The sequence below is a fragment of the Columba livia genome, chromosome 1 (assembly GCF_036013475.1).
Source record: "Columba livia isolate bColLiv1 breed racing homer chromosome 1, bColLiv1.pat.W.v2, whole genome shotgun sequence".
Taxonomy (NCBI): domain Eukaryota; kingdom Metazoa; phylum Chordata; class Aves; order Columbiformes; family Columbidae; genus Columba; species Columba livia.
In genome coordinates, this window is record NC_088602.1 from 142,731,958 (window position 1) to 142,749,150 (window position 17,193).

At 38.7% G+C, this 17,193-nt stretch overlaps 1 protein-coding gene across 1 annotated transcript in view; it reads left to right on the forward strand.

Annotated features, from left to right (window-relative positions):
- The window catches only part of VWF (von Willebrand factor), a 146,842-nt gene that overhangs the window by 102,747 nt on the left and 26,902 nt on the right, over positions 1 to 17,193 (forward strand). Inside the window, exons 36-43 of the mRNA XM_005510516.3 lie at positions 853 to 1,045; positions 1,556 to 1,897; positions 8,016 to 8,221; positions 12,100 to 12,202; positions 12,312 to 12,386; positions 12,948 to 13,052; positions 13,568 to 13,773; positions 15,133 to 15,282. Of these exons, the coding sequence (XP_005510573.2) occupies positions 853 to 1,045; positions 1,556 to 1,897; positions 8,016 to 8,221; positions 12,100 to 12,202; positions 12,312 to 12,386; positions 12,948 to 13,052; positions 13,568 to 13,773; positions 15,133 to 15,282 (1,380 nt within the window). The remainder of the gene's footprint in view (positions 1 to 852; positions 1,046 to 1,555; positions 1,898 to 8,015; positions 8,222 to 12,099; positions 12,203 to 12,311; positions 12,387 to 12,947; positions 13,053 to 13,567; positions 13,774 to 15,132; positions 15,283 to 17,193) is intronic.

Below are 17,193 nucleotides of genomic sequence, written 5' to 3' on the forward strand. Positions count from 1 at the left end.
TCATTATACAATCTATAGTCACATAATGGGTCTCACAAGTTTATCTTCTTGTTCTCCCTGTTGCATTGGTGTGACAATGTCAAGAATATGGGATTTGGCATTGTCTCCCTTACACTTCTTCCAGAAAGGCAGGGATTATAGACAGGACATACTGCATGCTGATTCTCCTGTTTTGGCTGGCAGCCTTTACACAGTGTTCTAATTTGGCACATGGAAGAGCAGTCTGTTCTTCATAAATCTATGCATGACTGACTAGTTGAAGAGTTATGGAGTTGATTCTTACCTTGTATGCAGATGGACCTCAGCATCAGAAGAAAGGACAATTTAGTATATATCACATCTATTTTATACGCGGAGAAGTATTGAAATGCAATATGACACATTTTTCAGTCTCTGGGTTCCTCAGACATACAGCAGTTGGCTAGTCTGCAAAGATGATCTCTTCTAACTCATGTAGCAAAATAGGATGGATCAAAACACCTGCACCCAGTTCTGCATGGTGATGGACCATCTTGAGTTTCACTGAGGATTACTAATAATCAGGGTCTGTAGGCAGTATTTTAAATTCCTGGTGTTAGATTGCTGGTCTGTAAATACGTGATGATTAAGAAATGCACCCATATAGGAAAATGTTGAAAGAGTTTTTCATATAGTACAGAGAATGAAGGTCAATTAATTCTGTACTTTTTTTAGACTCAATAGAAAGGTTCAGCTTGCAAAACTGCTTCTTACATCCAGATTCAGTCAGATCCTTGAGTACTTGTGAAGCAAAAATGTATTTCGATTGTAAGATTGAGTTGATTTTAACTGCTTGCTAGCACTGATGTCATGATCTTGCCTTTTTGAAAATAGGTGACTGTTAATGGTGAAAGGGTTCATATCCCCTATTCTGGCAGCTTGTTTGAAGTCACCGTCTATGGAGCAATAATGCATGAAATCAGGTTCTCCCATCTTGGACATAATCTCACATTTACTCCACGAAACAATGAGTTTATTCTTAAGCTTAATTCAAAGAGCTTTTCTTCAGGAACACAAGGGCTTTGTGGTAAGTTTGAACAATAGTAGTTTTAACAGCTTCCTACTTGGGCTTGAACTACTATTTGTATTATCTCTCATTTTATTTATTACACATTATCTTTTCAAGAAGACTTTTTTTTTTTTTTTTTTAATAGACGAGGGTTTAACTTTGAGTTCTTACATTTCTTACGTATGCATTTCTGTGAGAGCCATGACTTATGCTTGCAGTGAAGGTGAAAAGTTTTTGATGGGTATCGCTGCCTGGGAGTATTAATTCTATCGTATAATCTATCTATTGTATAGCTTATATCTCTGTGGCGTAACCTATATTTCCTATATTAAGGAAAAGGAAACCAGATCCAGGGTCTTTATGTCTCTGTTGATAACAGCTATAAGGTAGATAGTTCATTACTCTTCTCCTTGGCAATCACGGAGCAGCCTCAGCCAGCTCTGTTTGTCCCATGCCTGTTTTCTCTGGGTTTATTTTTTTTGGTGACTGTATTCAGACTTTTTATTTTCCTTTTGCTTACCCTCCTAGGGGTGTGTGACCAGAACCACGTCAATGACTTCACATTACGTGATGGCTCTGTCACTGCTGACAGCAGTGTGTTTATCCAGAACTGGACAGTGGAAGACCCAGGGAAGATCTGTGAAATCCGGAGAGAAGACAGATGCTCTGAGCATGCAACAAACCACTGCCACCTTCTGCTCTCTGATCGGTTTGCAGACTGCCACAACGTAATCCCCCCCAACATATTTTACGAGGCCTGTGCAGAGAGCAGCTGCTATGAGGATGAAGCCTGTGAGATGATAACTTCCTACGCTCACGTCTGCAGGGAAAACGGGGTCTGCGTAGACTGGAGGACACCTGAGTTTTGTCGTAAGGGTTTTATTCTGTGTTAAAACTGATAAAGAAACTGTCTTACGTGGTGATGGTGGTGACAATGACCATCAGCGCAATATTTATTTTTCAATACCATGTAATGAGGCAGAAGTTCCAGATCATGTTTCCCATAGAAGTCGTATCGCACATCTGATATCTGGTTTGTCGTCCACCAATTGCATACTATGGAAAAAGTGTTTATTAGTAAACTGCTAACAAATAAAATATGAGACAGTTACGCAAGGCTGGAGGGATAACCTATGAAATAAAAATATCATGAAAGCTGCGCACAGGTAAACACAGTTATGTGACAGTACCCGACTCTGCATTCACCAAGCTACTGAGGGGTCAGGTTTGGACCAAGAGTCTGCTCTGATTCTGCCAGACAGTTTTAGCTGCAGATATCATTGCTTTGGTACAGACATTGAAAAATCTGTGCAAGGCAGACAGGGAAACTCATAATTTGGACTAGTAAAACCTCTTCCCAGCCTGTCACTGTTCCAGGTGAACATAATGGCACAAAAGACGACTTTTCACTGTAAGTCTCACAATTCCCCACATTCCAACCAAAGCGTAAACCTTTAAGACCGTGATGGAAGAGCCAGGGTGATTTTAAGTTTCTACTGCAGTGACAGATGGGGAAATGGCCACTCTCTGTGGCATCTTCTTGCTGATACATGTCAGCTACACTGATCAAACCAGCTGTAATTTGCTTTGCAAATCTGTTTCTACTTCTAGTTGTGTTTTGGAGGTGAAATATTTGTGCTGTGATAAAGCAGTATAGCAGGATATGAGTTTTGCAAATTACCCAAAGCCCAATAGAAGAAGGACAAACATGCTAGTGCTAGATTCTGATGGTTGTTGCTTTATATACCTACTCCCCTAAATACTTACGAACACAAGAAGTTCTTCCCTATCTTCCTGTTTGTTTGGTTTGGTTGTTTGGTTTTGTTTTGTTTATTTGTTCTTCTTCCCTTTTATGAGGCATACCCAAAGCTCTGCCAAAAAATGCAACATATAGATAAATACAAATAATTAACTCTTGAGGTGGCTTATTCAACACTTTATCCTGTTAGCCTGTCTGAAGTGATTGTTACAGACATTCAGACACTCATAGTGTTTCTGGTTTAGTCAAGAATCTGAAATGTGTATGTCTGTAGGCATTTTCTTTCCCAACTAGCTGCTCATACACTGTCTTGATATCCCAGTTTAGTCAGTTCTTGTTGCCTTGCTTTCTTTCTCTCTTGCTACACAGATAATTTTTATTTTGGAAGTGAAGAACCAGCATCCTAAAGACATGATACCACAAAAACTCAGTACACATTTCGGTTTTATTTATGGTTTAATTCAGACTAAGGGAATGGTAGGATAGGAAGTCAAGAACGTGAATGTGAGTTTGGCCCTGAGCCTCCAATTAGTGTCAAGCATCTTCCCAAGATAGGTTACTGAGCAACGTGCTACTGTTGCAGACTGAATCTTTCAAGTAACAACACAGTCTGTTTGGAGTATAGTCCTAGAAAACAGAGGGAGAACATTGCCACACATTTTCCAAATTTAGTAGTTCAGTCAGACTTTGCAAATGATAATGTCCAAGGCTGAATGTCGGCAGAGTACCTTAATAACTCTGCAGTTTTCAAATTCCCATCGTGTTGCACAGCATGTACAAGGATAGACAGAGAGTTGCCCATTTTAACGCTAGTTGCATAAAACAGTCATTCATGTTCTGGCAATAGCATCATTGCCAGCATTCTTCCTGTAAGCAGGTGCACATGTGCAACTGCCAAAAATAAAATGGCCAATTACAGGGACATTATACAGGTTACTTTAATGACTAAATAGACAGTTCAGCCTAATCACTTTACAACTACATGTTTAATAACAATGCTAAATAGAGTCTCCACTTCAGTGAGAGTACAGGCTTTGTCTTAATATGAAGATCATTTCTAACAAATCACTGCATTAGTAATATCAACACATGCTGGGATTCAGCTCTGTGTGGAGAGAAAGCTTTATTCATATGGAAATGGGATTGTTTATATAGTGATTAATGAATGGACTGAGATACATTCATTCTGTGCTTACAAAAGAAATGGCAGCTCATGTGGAGGTGCCAAGTCACCTTTGAACTGTGTAGCTCAAGTAATGGTAGCAGTCAGCAAATTTTGCTTAGAAAGCAGAAATACTCAGAAGATAAATGACAGCTGCAACAGGAGCAGTTGTTAATTTTCATATGCTGATGTTTCCATGAGTGTTCTCAGCAGCTCTTTAAGCTTATTCAGTGCATTGCGGACATGCCCTCTAGGTACTTGCCAATACTAGCTTGCATGTGAATTACATTTAGATAGGTAGTTGATGCTTTCACAATATATGAATCAAACTGCTAGTTGGGACTGCCCAGTAAAGCTGTGGGTCTTTGAGGAGGATGTGGATGGAACTCAGCAGCTGCCGGTACTTTTGGAAAAGTATTTCGTTTGGAAACAGTGTTTTTCATGGGCCATTCTGGTTGTTGAAGTGTTTTCTGTCTTTCATTGGATTGTTTTGAAGGGCCAGGTTAGAAAGCAAATGCGTAACAGGCTGTGCCTGCTCCACTGAGGAGCAGTGGCATCTGGCAGAGAAGCAAGAACAAGGACCAGGAGGAGGAGAGAGATGGGATACAAGAAACCTTTAAACCACTTCTGCTAGTAAAGGATTTGTTTATTGGAGCTACACTGAGATTATCCACTCCTGTTCATTCTCTGTGTAAGCAAGGCATGCTGCTGATCATAGCAGCTGAAGGATTTAAACCATGTCTTAGAACTCAACAGTAAGGGGGTGGCTTTACATCTGCCTTCAGCTCATCTGGGACAGTTTTCCTCTTCCTCCTCCAGTCATGCATTCCCATACTTCTTGCTGTTCTGGCAGTAGTCTTCACATGCTACTTGGTGAGCTGTGAAAACTGGCTATAAAAGGAAAAAAGTGACAGCAGGAAAGAGCAGCTGAGGTGAGGAGATAGAGTAAGAGAGGGAACTGCCCCTTTTATTGGCAGCACTGACCTTAGTTGGTTTAATGTGGCCTTGAAAACACTCCCAAGAACACTGGAAAAACCCTTCTAGATATATTACTTTGGGTAAAGAGGATTGTTAAAGGAGATTTAAGAAAACCTTGTCTGAGCAATGCAGGGAGGTTGACTGGCAGCTGATGAGCTATTTGCTCTGGTGTATTATGCACTTCAGCTTCATTGGCACTGGGGTTTTAGCTGTCCTCTTGGCTGCACATGGCAGTACAGCGAGGCAAAAGGCAAGACAGCAGTATGTGACCTCAGGAGCTAGATAGCGAGCTGCTCAATTTGTGCTACTGAAACTACTGATAAAAAGGACTGGAATGGTTGCCTGGAAGGACATGTTCCTTTTTCGATGTATCACAAGTCTGAAAAACACTCCCCTAAATATCTATTTAGTACTGTAACCAAGGATGCTTTGTCTTACCCATTTGGGCCTCAAATTCAGAGTGAATGCCATTGCATACTATCACTAGATCATTCACTCTGAATTTGTTAAGTGGTTTATTTTATTTTGATGGACTTGCACCTTCTGTAGATCCTCATAGTGATTATTTTCTCTCAACCAGTACCTACTAGGAATGACTACTGTAATTTAATGGAAAAATAAGCAGTCAAAAAAATGACAATACCTCAATATGCCAGGTGACCCTTTGAAATGTACTATCATAGGTTTCTGGGAAACTTTTTGTTTCTCCTCAGGTTTTCTTTTACTATTCTATTTCCTATTTACAAGAAAAGGTCATTTTTTTTTTTTTTTGATGGAGCCCACAAGCTTGAGATTACAATACAAATGAGTGACCAAGTAGCATCATACAGGCTAGTATTTGACATAATTTCTTTTTAAACTAATTTGGCTAAAGAATTACTGTTCTATTACTTGGGTTTCAGCCTTACCTCCCCTTTTTCTAGTCTTTCCCTTTTTATTCAGAAGCAATAAGAATTTGAAGTGAGCATTGAAATAGGCAGCCAGAAGGATGGCTTGTTGAAATATTTTTTTTCTGAGGCTGACTGGGGAGTCCTTAATGCCTCCTCACATTCCTTACACCTGCCAGAAATTTCCATACAAAAAGCAGAGTTACCTGTAAGTCATGCCGAATGTAGCCAGATCTCTGGAGCAAAAGGACAATAATATGTCAGAGGTGGCTTTATGAAAAGATGTTCAGGATGGTTTTCTGTTGATGGAGTTTATCCCATCTCTTGACACTGCTTATGCACATATCATTCCCATGACCCCAAAGACAGAGGCGACTTCAAAACAAACACGTTCACACTATAACCACCTCGTTTCTACTTTCCTTGAAAAAACATTGCTGATTTACACGGGCTTTTTGATAGCATATCTGAAGGCTAGTGCATAGTTCTTCATTGCATTTTTCACACACCTGGCTCCTTAATGCCAGTCAAAAGAGGATGAAGGAAAAGGGGCTACATGCTACATGAAGTATGTTAGAGACTTAAACATTGGCATTGATTCTGCATGGCAACTGTTCAGGTTCTATGCTGATGTACATCAGCATTAAACTCTAAAATAAATTAATCTAATTTTGTGCAGAGTTTTACTAGATTTGCCTTAGGACTAGTGGCAGGTAAGAAGATTAAAACCAGTGTGCTGAGTATTTTTACTGACACTGGAATAAAAAAGTAGATGACACACTACCTTAACAGTTGCTGTGGATGCATTTTCACTCATTAGAACTGATGTGAGACAGTCACAGGCAATAAGCACTGGTACTTACTGTAGTCATCTGGTTTACAGAACTGTTTCTGGGGATGAGTTTTTCTGGAAAACATCTAAGTAGCTGTTAGTACAGGTTTATAAGCAGGCAATTTCTCCTATTTTACTTGGATAGACCTTTTTGTGGTTTTGGAATCAAATCAAAGCATTTCGTGGTGGGACTAGACTCTCTATCAAGTTCCTGTGGCTTTTCAAATTCCTCTCTATCTGCTGAATTATGATGGCTATCCACACATACAATCATAGACTCCAACACACCAGAAATAATCAGCATTTCAGCATGGCTTGAAACAGAAAAGGGTTAATGTTAAAGGTTTTTATTCTCTGTTTCCTTTGGGTAACTAGGGTGCGTGTAGGCACTTCAGCTGATGAACACTTGCTTGATTGAGAGATTAGATCTTCATTTGGTAATTTCCTTACAGTGTTTTTTTCAGAAAACTGGAAAAAAAAAAAAAACAAACAACAAAAACAAACAAACAAACAAAAAACCAAAACAAAACAAAAAAACCAAAACCTTCACAGCAGTCACAAACTGGGAAATAAGAACAACTTTTCCTAATTGAAGCTATAGAGAAAAAAAAAGTAGACTTGAGGGAGTACACAGTCTGGAAGCTGTATCTATGGATTTCTTGAATAGTTATAGTCTTAGTTTTATGTGTCCTTTTAGAGACAATACCGTCAGTATTGTGAATTCATCAGTAAAAATTTATGTGTTGGCTTAGGGAGGAACGTAACTTTCCTTCGTTCAGTTAATTCCATTAATAAGGCAATTCAGTTAATAAGGCACAAAAATCCAGCAGGTTCAGTTTTGAAGTATCAAACTGTTCTTTTTGTTGGCTTTTTTAGTTGCTTGGGAACACTGCTGCCTATCAAGTTGTCAAAAAAGTCTCTGTTCAATGCTTGAGTCTGTCCTGGATATCTCCTAACCATGTGCTGTTATCAGTGCTTCTCTAGTACATGTAAGGGTGGTTCTAAATTTTTATGTTTCCCAGTGCTGAAAACAGAGTCAGGCTATTTGTTAGCTCATGTAAGGCATTGTGTCATTATCAGTTTAAGTCACACTTTGCTGATTCATGGGACCTGAAAATGTGGCTTGATGTTTTCTTCATGGACTGTAACTTAAGCAAATGCCTTCAATTGCTTTCCAAGGTGGATTTTGTTAGTTTTCAAAATTTATTAACATACTCAAAGATGTTAGTGGAGTGGCTGCAGAGGACAAAGTCCGTTCATCATATGATGGCTTTCAAAAACCTGAACAGAATTCTAAAGAAAGTGTGAGTAGAAACACTAACCCACATTTCAGATCTTTATCTAATGACTACTTTTTCTGTCTTTCTCAGCAATGAAATGTCCCACATATTTGACATATGATCACTGCCACAAAGACTGCATAAAGCACTGTGAGAATACTGCCAAACTCAGTGTCTGCACGCATTATCCCACAGAAGGCTGCTTCTGTCCAGATGGACAGGTGATTTTTAATGACAGCTGTGTTGATGAAGGAGTCTGCACACAATGTGTCAGTGAAGATGGCACTCACCATCAGGTAACTATATATTTGACAGCTTACATTTGTGAGTGGTTGGGCTTTGTACTTTTGCAAGTAAATCTGCCTTATAACTCTAACTATTTTCCCCTTTGGATACTTTATTTTCTAACTCAGTTCCTCATAACTGGCTGGCTGTCATTCCTACGTAGCTCTCCTGGTGTGAAATTGGCTGGGATGGATATAAAATTGACAGCTGGAACTGTACAGACCCGGAAATGCATGACAAATTTGTGGGGAGGAAAGTGTAGAGGAAAGAGAGGAAGAATTGGCATAAGTCAAGATTTACCAAGATAAACACCTCAATTCAGCAGGGTTTTACCAATAATGACAATTTAATCATAAATCTGGAAACCTTACTTACAATGTATTTTCTTTGCAAAGCTTGCTGAAATGTTTTCAGTGGTTGGTGGGGAGCAGTGAGATGAAGATGACCTTATATCAAGTTGTATTACTCTACTGTTGTTGTTTGGGGTTTTTTGTTAGTTTTTAGGTTTTTTTGTTTGTTTGTTTGTTTTTTTTTCCTTAAGCATTGTATCTTTAATTAAATGGATCATTTTTGTTGGACTGAAAATCCACTTTCCTCAGCTAAGCTAGACCTCTCTGTGACACAATGCAATTGGGAAGAGCTATAGGTGCCAGGTGTTAGACTGAAGTGAAAGAGGCTGTTCATTTCCCTTTCAACATCACACAGCATGCATGCAAGCTCCTCCCTGTGTCCCCTGTTCCAAGTAACAGAAGTTGTTCCTCTTCACCCCCAGCTACTCAGCTCTGGGAGTTTTTACCTAAGTCAGCCAGTCCTCTTAAATCTGCAGTTTTGTTGTGGGACTTTAAGAAGAAGGTGCTTTAATTTCAGTATTGTATTTTATGAGCTTGAGATTCTTAAGATTTTTGGATGGTCTTATCATACTCATCAAACCTGCTGCCAAAAACATGATTGTTTTTATAACGTAGTCTTCTGTAAATAACAGAAGCCTGTGTGTGTGTCTACTCTTTAAGTAAAAAGACAGATTTTTACAAGTAAATGAATATATGTATTATGAACAACTTGATCTTACACAGGCAAATTTAGACTTGCTTTTTGCTCAGCAAGAAATGTGTTGTAAACATTTATAGTTAAACTAAAAGGAAGGAAAGACCATCTGAGGCTGAAACATCTCTTTTAAATACTGTTTGCATTGATTAACACAATGGCAAAAGCATCAAACTTAACAGCACAAACACCTTTCTTTAGGTCATAGGGTACGATCGAGTAACACACCTGACTTGGTGAAGCAAGTGTTCCAGGCTCTGCTTTGCCAATGCAAGAGCTGTACTAGTGGCACTGAGAGACCTGCGGGTGCCTCTCACACAGGACACATCCACGTGGGTCTGAGGATCCTGCTTTGCCGTGGCTTGTGCCTTAGTGCTGCCTGTTGGTACTGCCAGCAACATGAAAAAGTATTCACTAAATAATGTTTTGAGGGTTTCCTACTGCTGGGCAAGGGGCTGGTACAGGACTCTAACAGCATTAAACCTCAAGCATACATACCCTATGGTATAGCCTCAGGTATATATAACCTATGGATTTTGACAGCAAGAGGGAAGACATAGGGAAAGTGCGTTCTTTCATTTCACAACTGCATTACCTCAACAACATTTTTCAAAACAAAATGTTTTCTGAAGGATTAATTAAGACTGCAGTATCTCCATACAAATAGCCATGTTTTTTAATTTGTATTCTGTTTGGGATCTTTGTTTCAAATACAGTATCATTGGATTTGTGTGGTGCTTATGGAGTTGGTACAATGAAAGGGAAAAAAAAAAAACATAATAATTTTTGTAATAAAAGAAATAGAAAAAAATCTTATTATTTCTCTTGAACGCAAAAATAGCTTGCAATATATATCATCACTGTCCTAAACACAGATCAATTGTACACAACTCTTGATGACTCTGATAACGCTAGTTATTGCATTATAATTCTATATCAAATGGTTATTGCAAATACAGATTAAAGTCTAGGATCTGTGTGCCTTAAATCCATGAATCCTCAGGCAACACAGTGCATTTTCCATTTAAATAATTGTTTCAATCCCTCACGGAAAAAAGCTCAGCATGCATTTTTGGAATAAAATCTGAAGTGATATCTACTTGTTTCCGCAGAAGTTCTGAAATTCACGCATTGCCGCATACCCCTTACTGGGGTTTTAACTCTGAAAACCTCTCATCTGTATCCCAATGGCAAGGCTTAGATGCAGCTGCTGTGTGGATGGGGAGGTGGTGGGCAGGGAAGGATCAGCTCACACAGCCATTTTATGTCTCTACCATTGCAGGATTAGCTGTGTGAGCAATACAACAGGCAGTGTAATTGGTAGTGGGTTATGATTTCCTTAACCCCCTTCTTGCCCTCTGATATTCATTCCTCTGTTCCTTTCTATCCCAGATCATGCCTAAGCTTACAGCACTCTCAGTACCAGTGCCCATATAGAGGTCTACGTGGTGTTCATGTTCTTTCTTCTCATTTCTTCTGATATTAGAAAGAGACTCCTACTTCTGCTGAAGTATTAAATATATATATATATCCTGTGTGAAAATCAAGGCTGCTGAAAATGTTAGAGCAAGTGTTCTGATTCTCTTTCTCTGTGCCTTGAAACATCCGCATGCTTTTCACGTTACCACCTGCAAATGTAGGCATTCTCTATCAGCTGCCCTCTCAAGACTTTTTAACCCTGAAGCCATTGAATGCTCTGGCAGAGGGCCCTGAGTTGTTTTTCCCAGCCCTGAGATAATGTTTTGTACTACCAATGCAAGCTTCTTTTGACTAAAATAGATTTCCTATGGATTAACCAACCATAAGTTATTTGGTTCCAAAGCTTTGCTAAACCTCTGTTTGGCTTATTCTAGTGTGCCTGGTGTCTTATCCTTGGCATGCTGATAACCTTTGAAAATTAACTGTCTTTTCAGACTCCTGTGATGGCTTCAAATACAGATATCTCTAGATACAGGTGGCAGTGTGCTTAGCTATTTACATCCTTTTTTCTTATTACTAAAGGCTTCTGCAGACTGCTATTTTTAAACTACACTCCAGAGTTTTCTGGATGATACTTTTTCCTCTTCTGGCATCCTGATCTACCATACATGTTCTCACCCAGAACCTGGATTGATTGTGTAAATGAACACTATTGTCTCACAGTGTGTCTTTTTACTTTTACCTCCCTACTTACATGGGTGTTAAATGTAGATAGCTCTTTATAGGTAGATACAACTTTAACATCAATGATTTCCCTCATGAGAAGGAGCAGTGATTGAATAATGATACACCTTACTGACAGTTTCTGAATGTGCTTATTACCTCCAGGTAATCATCACAGTGATGGTCTCAGATTTGGGGTTGCTGTAGTGTTTTTCAGTCTTCAGTCCACTCACAAATAAAGTCTTAATTAAAAATATGCACTGTATATATATATATCTGTGTTTAAGCACTACTAATTTGGGAAAGCATCCACTTCTATGTATTTCCCAAGATATTGTTGTTTCCCTTATCACTATTGAAAATTCAATCATGGTATGTAGTTGCACAAGTCCACTGTTACTCACAATAGCCAGCAATTGCATTTATAACAACTGAGCATTTTTTATGTTTAAAGCAATAGTAATTACTCATCCTATTCGTGCATTCTTTACATCTTTTGCTAAGTTTGTACATTACAGTCATTTCAGTATTATGTGTCTCCTTAGGTTTTTACTGTTAACAGAGAAACCAACCAATTCTGCATAGTCTTCTCGTTTTCCAAAATAATGTTACCCTCACCCACTCCCATCGCTAACATACCAGTGACCAGAATGTTTTTTTTTTCTTTCTAACAATTTTTTTGTTTTGTTTTGTGTTCATGAAGCACATGGAAACATGGATTCCAACTGATGAGCCTTGCAAGATCTGCATTTGTCTTGATGACAAGAAAGTAAACTGCACAGTCCGACCTTGCCCTACTGCCAAACGTAAATTAGTTTATCTCTAAATATGATTGGACTTGAGCTGATGTTTTTGTTACCTAGTTTTCTAGTTCTTATCCAAACTTGTTTTATGGATATTTTCTTCTTACTCCAGCTCCCCAGTGTGGTCCCTGTGAAGTTCCCCGTCTGCGCAGGGACCCTGGCCAGTGCTGCCCTGAGTATGAGTGTGGTAGGTTCTCATAAACTGTTTGAATCTTCTTGGTCCATATTTTTACCATATGCTTCAAAGGCATGCAATCCCCCTTTTTTCCCCTTAATTCAGTGCAATGCTCCAGTTTTGAAACCACTGACTGTACAATCATCTGTGTGGAAAAATAAATCCTGAGGATGTGAATCTCCATTGTCTTCCAACTTGACTTTATCCCTCTTTCTGTAAGACATAAGGAAGTGAATGGAGCAATTTAGTTTTGTCTAAGTAACACTAGAATGGTCTTTTTTCAAGTATCTATTTTTGCATGGTCTATATTTGCATATTAAATATAACATTAGAACCTTAATCCCCATAACCCAAGCTTGAACTGTTCCCTAAGCTATTTTGAAAACAAATGGTGACCTGCTGAACTCTAGCTTACTTCATATTTTAGGATAGCTTACTTCATATTTTAGGATAGCAATTGAGTGTAGGGAAAAATAAAAAGTTTAATGGGGACATGCATGTATTTGTTTGTCTTTTATTAAGGTCTAACTAGTCTGGCATGGTCTTAAACCTTCTCTCAATTTCTCTTCTTAGTCTGTGATCTGGTTTCCTGTGATTTGCCTCCTGCACCTGCCTGTGAGTTTGGCCTGCAGCTTGCTCTGACCAACCCTGGAGAATGCAGACCAAATTACACATGTGGTAAGATCTTTTTTCTTTTTTCATTTTTTGTTCTATATGGTTTTTTTTTTGGCAGGGAGTGACACTGGAACATTGCATTTGAGCAACACCAACAACTTCCTTTAGACATTTTTTTTTTTCCCTCTGAAAGGTTTAGTTTTGGAACCAGTGGACATGTAATGATTTCACAGTCCTGGAAGAAGGTTATTGTTGGCACTTTCTAAGTATACTTTTGAATTAAGGAAAAGAGAAACACTTTGCTCTTGGATGTGTGTACTCTGTCTTTGATGCTTATTTTACAAATCTTTTTGATTGTATATGAGACAAGAATTTTTTGGCAGGGTAGGAACTGTTTCTGAACCTGCAGTACAATCTTCGACCTAGGTCTTTTACACCCACATTACTTGTTAGTCTTTAAGTAGATTTATAACTGCTTGCAGTAGCAATTAGTGTCTTGCTGCCAGAGAACTGTCTTGTTCACTTGCAGCACTGTGAAATGCCATGGGCTTGACATAATACCTACCTTTTTCTGCTAGTGTGTAACAGAGAAGCATGCACCTTAGTTCAAAGACCTTCCTGCCCACCGCATCGAGAGCTGACTGTTAAGAAAACAGAGTGCTGTGACAAATATGAGTGTACCTGCAGCTGTACGAACTCAACAGTGAGCTGCCCCCTGGGATATCTCTCCAGATCTCTCACCAATGACTGTGGCTGCGTATCTACCACCTGCGTTCCAGGCAGGGTAAGAGGAATTAAGTGTCATTTCCACAGAGGAGAGGACCTTTTACACATGGAGTGACAGCTCCAAAGGAAGTGGGTAGCTAGGTATTAAACACACCCACCATGAGACTACCAGATATTGATGCCAGGGTATTTTAATTTACCTGTGTCTAAGAGAAATACACTGATGCATCACACTGTTACTTTTTTTATTGCAGTCATTTATCCTAACATAACCAATGCAATTTTTGTGACTTTGAAATAACCAGATTTAAATATATATATGTATGTGTCTATGTATTTAAATAAACAACCAACCAAAACCCTTAAAAACATTTGATATTTCAAGCTTATTCAAGCATTAGGAATTTCAGAGGTAATTTTAAAATTTTTAATTTGTTTCCAAATAACAGAGGTACTTGTTTATGGATCAATACAGATACTATATATTCTTTTGATCTTGTACTAACTTTACTGAAATATTTGGGACACCTTAGACCTAAGCTACTTTGGCCATTGATTACCTTTGCCTCTGCCTGAGGAGGCATTCTATCCTATATGAACTATATTGCCACTACTAAATTTTTGCCAAATTAATACCTGAGTTACAACTTCACCAGGATATATTTTTCCTTATTTTGCCAACCTTTTATTAAGTTGTTATATTATGTGATCTTTTAAGATAAGGTTGCTTAGAGGGGAGGTTGCAGGGCAAGGTGACCTTTTCATTGAAACAACCTTACCTAACAGTTTAATACAGGCGTACATTGTCTTGCAGCTCAGATGTTGCCTTTATTTTCTGTTGCTAAGTAGCTCTTGACCTTGCAAAAGTCATTTTATATTTCTGACTTACTTGCTATATCTATAAAAATAAATTATGTTCATCTTAATAACCTGCTGTAAAATTTACTAATAGGAAGTACAATAGAAAGATGGCAGTACTTTTGTGGTAGCTATGATGGCCCAAGGTTACAAGACAGTGTATGCTTGTAGCTCAAAGTAGGATCTTTTCAGATCAGCTGATGTAGCTGGAAATAGTTTTGTGTGCATGTCTTCTTCTACAGGACTCATTGTTTATTATCTCTAAATATTGGATCACATTATACTTCCAGGGAAACTGAGTGAGACCTGGGCAACGCCACTGACTCCAGATGAAATTCTCCAGTCTATTCTTTATACAACTGCAGCTTTGGTTGCACTTATTTTCCTTTCCTCAGTACAGTGGCCACAATTTTAAGACCTGTAGCATTTTCACCGAGTTCAAAATATTCCATAAAATTTATGGTAGTTTTCACATCTTGAAAAGCAGCCTTTTGGAGCCAGCCATGTGCCCCTAAAGCAGTAGTGTACTCTTTCATGTATTAATTGTTGCATTCAACAGGTGTGTGTGCACAGCAACATAGTCTACCCTGTTGGGACAACCTGGGAAGATGGTTGCAGGGAATGCTTTTGCACTAGCATGAGGGATGATGTGACGGGACTTCAGATGATGGAGTGTCATGACAAAACATGTAACACGTTCTGCTCTCGGGTGAGTAACAGTGAAACCAGTGCATTATCCAGAACACTGATGGGGATCTGAAATTTTCTGAAACTTTTGAGCCTGTGGTTTAAAGAAACCAGAGAAGAATAGAAAGTGGGTGTTGTGGCAATGAATTATCTTGGGAACAGAATCTAAGAGGGTCTGAGCACTACAGACTTTATTTTACGGTTATTGTTTCAGGATCATATCCCACTGCCAAGGAAATTGGTGACAAATTTATTTTACATTTCAATAAAAGGACAACTGCATCCTGAAGTGTCTATCATTTATATCACTTGAGCAATAAGTGGTCATGATGTCTGAAGTTCAATATCTAATGACTGTTCCAGCCAATGTTCACTTTCTGAAGAGAACACTTCAGATCTGTCCATTGCTCAACTCTTCCCCTCATCGCAGTGATAACACAACATGCTGTGCCCTTTATTGTACTCAGACATCTTCTAGATGCTATAAAATCATGTGGTCTGCTTTTGGAAGCCTACAAAGGATGTATAAGCTGCTTTGTTGTGTTGACATAGCTGGTCAAGGAGGAGGAGACAGATGCTTGGTACAAACAGTTGGTAGAAGAATTCTAGAAGGTTCAAAGGAATTGGTTAAAATTCAGCAGCACTTGCCAGTGTCATACATTAGAAGACTTTGACCATAACATGACCTGTGCCAATAAAAGTTCAAAATGTTTTTTATACTTCCTTTAAACTACTGAATTTACAACTGTGACATTCTTCATCTTACATAAGATGGTGAATAAGAACATGAACATTCACTATAAAGTTAAATGTGATGCCCTGGAGTTGCATTTTGCTCTGGTATCTAGCACCTTGTACCCATAATCCCTGAGCATTTCCATGTCTTCGCTTCATGATGTTGGGATGGATGGGTCAGGCAGTGAGGACAGTAGAAAAACACAGCTTGAGTCTGCAGAATAAGCAGATGGCAGAAGATTCTGTCCAGCCCAGCTAAGTGCTGACAACTCACATCCATCACCAACTGCCATGTGATTGTTCTGTAGACATCAGAGGCTACCACAAATACATTTTGCATATGGAGCAACTGGATTTGGCTGTCTGGGATTAAGAATAATCTCTGCAGGTCTTTTGCTGACCCAGGGTTTTCCCTATGGGTTTGTTCTCACCTGTACTTGAAGCCCAGAAGAAGCTATTTTTTTTTTTCCTCAGTACAAAAGCAAAGATGAGCTAATTAATGCTATTCAAATCTCCAGGCTGCTTTTAAAATGTTTATACTAGGCTATATATTGCATTAGCCCACACAAAATTCAAACTGTTGACTGAGCAGCAAGTGGTTTCAAGTGTATGTTGCATCATCAGTGCTTTCACTGGTCCAGTAGCTGATAAAAGTCTTCATGTTGGCTGGTGACTCAAGAGACTGACTTGGTACAGGTCACCAGCTGAAATTTGTCAGTGGGAAGTGCAAAGAAGAACATAGTACAGCAAAAACTGTTATAACTGTTATATGTTATGCACATTCTCATCTACCAAGCCTCCAAATCCTTGCAATGTTTGCAGCCTGTTTCCCACTGTTTATCCTAAACCTTTTAACTGGTTTTAAAAAGTCTGCTGCTTTTTTTTTTTTTTTTCTTTGTTATGAGTCCCACTTAGGCAGTTGAAGAACAGATGCTAAGACATGTCTTCTTCCTCCTTGTTTTTGTTCAGTTACATCTGGAAGAAAGCTCTTGTATTTACAGCTCTGAGAATTTAGACATGTTTTTTGTGCTTTTAGAAAGACATAATTAACAATGTCTGGGAGTCAAAGACTGACCTTAGGCATAGACCACATATGTGCAGCACCTCAAGGCTGAGTTAACTTTATTGTAGAAACTGTGCGTTATCCAAATTGGTTTTAAAATCTCATTTGAATTTACACTAATGTGTATTTTAAAAC